The sequence below is a fragment of the Pseudonaja textilis genome, chromosome Z, assembly GCF_049901715.1.
Source record: "Pseudonaja textilis isolate UNSWEBS1 chromosome Z, rPseTex1.2, whole genome shotgun sequence".
In the NCBI taxonomy this organism is placed as follows: domain Eukaryota; kingdom Metazoa; phylum Chordata; class Lepidosauria; order Squamata; family Elapidae; genus Pseudonaja; species Pseudonaja textilis.
Window position 1 is genome coordinate 86,819,767 of NC_142008.1, and position 6,532 is coordinate 86,826,298.

At 42.8% G+C, this 6,532-nt stretch overlaps 1 protein-coding gene across 14 annotated transcripts in view; it reads right to left on the reverse strand.

Moving 5' to 3' along the window:
• The window catches only part of ADAM11 (ADAM metallopeptidase domain 11), a 99,688-nt gene extending 94,805 nt beyond the window's left edge, over nt 1-4,883 (reverse strand). For all 14 annotated transcript variants that reach the window (XR_015740174.1, XR_015740175.1, XM_087916808.1 and 11 more), the window contains exons 1-2: nt 4,455-4,883; nt 3,089-3,300 (exon numbers count right to left, since the gene is read on the reverse strand). Coding sequence is in view for 12 of the 14 variants with exons in the window: in XM_087916808.1 (XP_087772934.1) it covers nt 3,089-3,300; nt 4,455-4,518 (276 nt within the window). In the remaining 2 variants the exon portion in view is untranslated. The remainder of the gene's footprint in view (nt 1-3,088; nt 3,301-4,454) is intronic.
• Between the last annotated feature and the right edge of the window lie 1,649 nt (nt 4,884-6,532).

Genomic DNA, 6,532 nt, shown 5'->3' on the forward strand with positions numbered 1-6,532 from the left:
GCAGCGGTGGCGGGGCAGAAGCAGCAGCGGTGGCGGGGAAGGCTTCTGTCCCCGCCGCTGCTGCTGCTGCTTCTGCCTTCCAGTCCTGCCTCATCCAGCCGGGCCATTTGCAGGAGGAGGGGTAGGCGTGAGGCGGGAGAGCTTTCTCCCCCACTTCCCCCGCAAAATTTGGCCGGAAAATAAACTGTGATAAAAACTGATTAAAAAAACGTGATTAAAAAATAAATAATTTTTAATAAATAATAAATAATAAAAACATCTCACTAATTTCATTTCCAAATAAATTTAATATGTTAACTATGTTTTCTATGGTTTTTTGGGATGATCAGGTATCATTACTGTTATTTTATTTTATGTGCGGCCCAAACCAAATTTTCATCTTCTAATGTGGCCCAGGGAAGGTGAAAGGTTGGACACCCCTGATCTAAACCATACTGGCTTAGGAATTTTGGAAGTTGAAGTCCACACACACATCTTCAAGTTACCAAGGATGAGAAACACTGATCTAAACAGATATATGGCAGCTTACAAAAAGGAAAAAAAATACAGAATATATAATAATACAGAAACAAAATACTGAAAAACCTATTGACAACTGTCAAGTGGGTTCATGTTCTAAATGCCCTCTTAAAGGAATTCCATATTCATCTTCTGCAAAGTGGAAAAAGATGGATGGGAAAAATTTATCCACCCAACTAGGAAACTATCGGCTGCTTTTCCAGGCACAATCAAATCCGTTGAGCAAATTATAATAAAGCAGCGCAAGTCTTGCAAGTAAATTTTTGTTAGTTTGGATTTAGAATTTGTGTGCTTTTTAATCCATGACTTATTGTCAGTGATCTCAGTCTATAATTACGGACCATAGGTAGGCCACGAATATAGTAATTGAAAGTTTTATTATGTTTATTAATTATCATCCATTAGTAGTTCCTGAACAAGAGACTTAAATCATTCTAATAAACTACAGAGATACACATAAGCATCTGCAACTACCGTGTTTCTCACAAAATAAGGCCAGGCCTTATTTTTTTTGACCCCTGAAACAATGGCTAGGCTGTCTTTTCGGGGTGACTTAATTTCTTCCCCACCTAGAGCGGCCCATACGCACGTACCTTGCTGCAAGGCCACTTCTATCGGCCAACGAAAGCTCCCTGAAGGCAGAGTCCCCAGCTGCTTTAGGGCATGGCGTGGCTACCCGTGTCCCCTCGCCTTTGGGCAGTCTCTTTCAGGCGATGGAAGCTCCCCAAATGCAGTCACCAGCTACTTTGATCAGCTGGTAGAAGCAGCCTCGGGGCAAGCGCGCACACACACACACTCCCCTCGCCACGAGGCCGCTTCTATTGGCAGACGAAAGCTCTCTTGAAGGCAGAATCCCAGCCACTTCAAGGCGAGGCATGGCTGCCCATGTCCCCTCGCCTTTAGGTAGTCTCTTTCAGGTGATGGAAGCTCCCCAAATGCAGTCACCAGCCATTTCAATCAGCTGGTAGAAGCGGCCTTGCGGCGAGGGGAGTGTGTGTATGCGTTTGCCCTGAGGCCGCTTCTACTGGCCAATCGAAGTGGCTGGTGACTGCATTTGGGGAGCTTCCATCGCCCGAAAGAGACTGCCTAAAGGTGAGGGGACATGGGCAGCCATGCCTCTCCCTGAAGCGGATGGGGACTCTGCCTTCAAGGGAGCTTTCGTCTGCCGAAAGAAGCGGCATTGCGGTGAGGGGAGTGTGTGTGTGCGCTCGCCCCAAGGCCGCTTGTACCGGCCGATCGAAGTGGCTGGTGACTGCACTTGGGGAGCTTCCATCGCCCGAAAGAGACTGCCTAAAGACGAGGGGACACGGGTAGCCACGCCACGCCCTGAAGCAGCTGGGGACTCTGCCTTCAGGGAGCTTCTATCGGCTATCGGGGTATTCTAGCCTAGGCTACCAGCACTCCTAAAGGCAAGTTTTCTCCCCATCCCCACCACCCTTCCCCTGCCATTTCTCTTCACCTCATGTAGTTCTAACGAACGATGTGAGAAATGGCAGGGAAAAGCATGGTTTAAATAGGCCTAAATTTTGGGGATGGGGCTTAATTTCACCTCATGCCTAGAAATCATGCTGGGCCTTCCTATTGGTGGAGGCCGTATTGTTGGAGAAACACAGTATCAGTGACATCAAAATGATAAAATGTGAGTTGTGAGATGATGACACAAGCTTTGGCTTTTGAACTTGCACTCCATACAAATACACAAGGGGCAGAATTTGTGCCACAACATTGCAGTGTATATCACTTGCCCCCTATGATCTTTCATATACATATATACTATCAGTCTCAAGAGATTATCAAGAGTGTGGTAGTTTGGGCAAATTTCTTAAGGTGTTTTAGGTGAAAGCACCAAAGTATCATGAGACGTGGCCATTCAGTCTTTGATTATTTTTTATTTAATTTGGACTCCTAGGGGTACCATCTGGGGAATGCATTTACCACAGTGCTCAAAGTCAGTAGGTTGCCAGCCCTTGGCATATGTAGTAGTCCTCAGTATTTTTTATGACAATTTAGTGGTCTGCAGAAAGGAAAACCATTTGTTTATGCCATGGAAATCCAAATAATAGTACTTAGTTTAATAAGTTATGATTCAATAAATTATAGCTTAGCAATTATTGCTACTGATTCCATAGAAAAGATAAATATAAGTGATGTGTTGGGGTGAAAGCATCTTTTGCTTGCTGAACAAGGGTAACTTGTCCAAAGTCCCTTCCCACGGACATATCTAACTCAGAACGCTGGCAAGATTTGGCTTTGGCAACAGGAGGCAGGAAATGTAATGCCAGCTGAGATATTTCACTTCTTGTCCCAGAAAAATGCTTGAATTGTCTAAAATTGATGGCCAAAGTGCTGCACCACTGAATATTAGTATCCAGTTAAAAAGCTGTAAGTAACTCTTGCCACCCAACCCTTACATGTGTATACCATCTGGCTTCAAAGAACAGCTTGGAGTCTGCTCTCTCCTCCTACAGCCACCTGTGCCTTATTGGTAGGAACCTCAGTACAAAGCTGTGAAAAAAAGAAAACCAGCTTATGAAATGGTGTATGAGAGAAGCTTCTTGGGATCACTTACAGGGCTTCCTCCTTTTCTGTCACCTCCTCTGCTGCCACCAATCTCTTTTCTCACTCTTGTGTCCAGGTGATACTTCTGGATCTCTCCCCCAGAGTTGTGTTTCACCAACCTAGTGGGATATGTGATTTCTGAAATACCCCATCTTTTGCGCCAACTGGAATTTGGGATCCACCTCCGCAAATCACCAGGTTGGGGATCTGCCTTCACAAAACCTCCAAGAAGAAAAACAGAACAAAATCAACAATGGTTGTCCAAGCTGCAATCAAAGCAAAGAGAACAGAGTAGCTGGAAGGTCAACAAAGGAGTTTAATCTACTTGGAAGTCAAAATCCTTGTGCATAAATTCTGGTAGGGAAGGGAAACAGGTCATTTTGACATCAGGAGAAGGCAAAAATCTGAATATACTCAGATAAACTGCTCTAGACTGCAAACTGAACCCCAGAAGATATCTGAGGGCTAAATTCTAACGCATTCTCGATCAAGCTAAGCTAAGCCAAACCTTGGTGTATACTAAAAGAAGTCAGTCCTTGGCAAGAACACTTGCACATAGCTAGTATAAAGAAAAGTCAACCCATTCCTACAATTGACACCTACTACCTTTCAATCCTGGAAATGCTCCAGGCCACTGGACAACAATGAAGGGAATGCACTCTGCATGTACTCAAGGACTGTTTCCTTTTGTTTGTTACAATCATTTGTTTGACTGGCCCCAGCATCTAAAATACTTAGGCTGAACCCTGGGTTACTGCATTCCTAAGCATTTCAGTCTTTTTCCCATTTCCCCAGCTTCTTTCATCCCATTCATTCATGTTTATCAAGAAATCTATGGGCATGGCTGTTACCTGTATAAGCTTGAATGGCATATGCTAGAGGAATCCTCCACCCCCCCTGCCCTATTCCCAGGTAAATCTGAAAGGCGATTTCAGCCACTCTCCCCAGCTGTTGCTCCTTTCTCCACCTCAGAAAGGAACTGCAGAAAATGTGTCGATGCAGCAGAAAAGACTGCAGTCCCAGAGCTGATGGAATGTAAAAACGTGTTTATAAAGAAGAGAATGGATCTTAAACAGGGAATATATTTACAAACAGCAAATTGCAGCATCCCCTCCCCTGGTGCCCTATTCTAAAAGGTGAGAAATTAAAGCCATTGCTGGAGGGAGAAAGGAGGCAGTACTGGAATATGGTGCTCCCTGTCACTTTGAGAAATGTATGCAATGTAACTCCCACTGCTTGATTGGTACTCCAGTGCCTGTACCTAGCTGCCTACCTCGTACAGTGCTCACTACTCCAAAGCAATACAAAGAGAGATGCGGGGGTGGGGGGAGAAGGGGGAAAGTTGGGAGGCCAAAGGAAAGAGTTTTTTTCCTCACCTGAATGACAAAGCAGCAAGCAGCAGAAAACTGTCAACACCCAGTTCTGGAGCGAGCGGCTCATAATGCCTTCATAATCGGAACCAGAGTTGGCACCAGCTGTGTGGCATGCAAGGGAGGCAGACTGCAGTGCCCTTTCTTCGTTTTCTTTTGCTTTGCATTGAAAGTCTAGGATTCTTACTGGTCCTTGCCTTGCCTCTCCTTGCTTTTCCTCTTTGCTCTTCCTTCTGGATTATTTCTGAGAAAGAGAAGGGTGGAAGAAAAAGCAGTTCAGGGCAGGCGATGGAATCTTTTGTAGAGGCAAATCAGAATCAGCAAAGAGTTGGAAACAGGCAGGAGAAAGACAAAAATTTCTTCCTCTTGATTATGCAGTGATGGATAGAAGAGCTTAATATGATGTGAGGGAGAACTGTGGAGAATTGCAGGGGGTGGGAGCAAGGGAGAAAATGGACACGTGAGCTACAAAGATCCCTCCTCCTGCCTTTTTAGCATGGAAGAGCCGTCTCTGGTGCTCGCTTGCTCTCCAGCTCCATACACAGACTTTCTATATGGACAAGCATGAGAGAAGGAAGTAAAACTCACAAAAGGAGAAGGGTATCATATACATATATATCAGCCTCCTACGTGCACACATAAACTGACTGTTGACAATGTACAAGTCACAATAAAATGTACTAATAAATCATAGGCACAATGATCATTTATGTAAGGAGCTGCCACTTTTGGAGATTGACCAGATTCTCGATTTTATTGAAGCTTTTGAGTTTAAAGTCAAAGATTTTGTCTTCCAAAAGGTTCAGAATGCCTCCCACCATTACCAGGAGCCTATAAATTCTGCTTAATTCCACCCCCTTTACTCAGGTCAGAAGAGTAAGCCTGACCTATTTAGGTGAAATGAAATCTTATTTATAAAATCATTCCAAGCGAGCCAGCAATGTGCAATCTTGTATAGGTATCATTTCTATATAGAAGACAACACTAAAGCAAACTGATCAGCAAACCTGGTACACCATGAAGATTGTGCCTAGGATACTGTACTTCCATTGACAAGTTTGAGGCACTATAGGTAGCCCTCAGTTTACGTCTATTTGCTCAGCTATAACTTGGAGGTCAAGTTTTATGGCCATTTTTTTCAGTGATACCGTAATTTTGGTTATTTAAAGTTACAGTGTCACTGAAAAAAATGTACGTAAAACTGGTCCTCCAAGTTACAGCTGTAGTAGTATCCCCACAGCCATATGATCACTATCAGGGCATTTGTGTGTCCAGCAGGTAATTACTGTATGTTGCAAAGAGCCATGGTAATGTGATCATCATTTGTGACCTTCCCCACCAGTTTCTCATCTGCAAATGTGGAAACTGGTGAGGAAGGATGTGAAGCAACTCCAGTAATTTGTTCCTGTTTTTTTCTTTTTTAATACAATTCAGTTTTTATAAAACTTGTTTTAGTAGTCAACTGATACAGGTAAATAAACTGTGGCTGTACCCAAACTGTCCTCCAACCTTTTAATAGGACCCAAGCTATAAAGTAATTGCTGCAATTTGTTCATTGTTTTAAGTATCCTGCCCTACCTTTAAGTTACATGAGTGGCACATTTAGGACCAAGGATTTTACAGATGCAAATTTACATCTACAAGATGCAATTTTTTGAAATCACTTATTGTCTAAATACCAAAAAGACCTTCTTTTTGTTCTTTATTGCATTATCGGCTTTTTAAGTTCTCTCCATAACCACATCCAGGCCTTTTTATCATAAAATGCTAAGTACCCAAACATATTATTGTTTTGATTACTGTAATTAAAATAAAGACCATATATTTTTAAGTCATGACTCTCATGTTTTTTATAACTTTTCTCTCACTTCTGGTTAAAACCAGAATATGGTTGCTTCGACAATAGTCTGGAGTTGTTCTTTTATTAGCACAAATTTTGTAAAGGACACAAACACTGACCATCTGTTACATTATAATGATTTCTGTATTAGCATCCCATTTTAAAAAGCCTTTTAGGATAATTTCCTCCATTTCTATGTTGCTGTATTAGCCTAAGGTGAATCAAGAAGTTATAGAGAATGTCC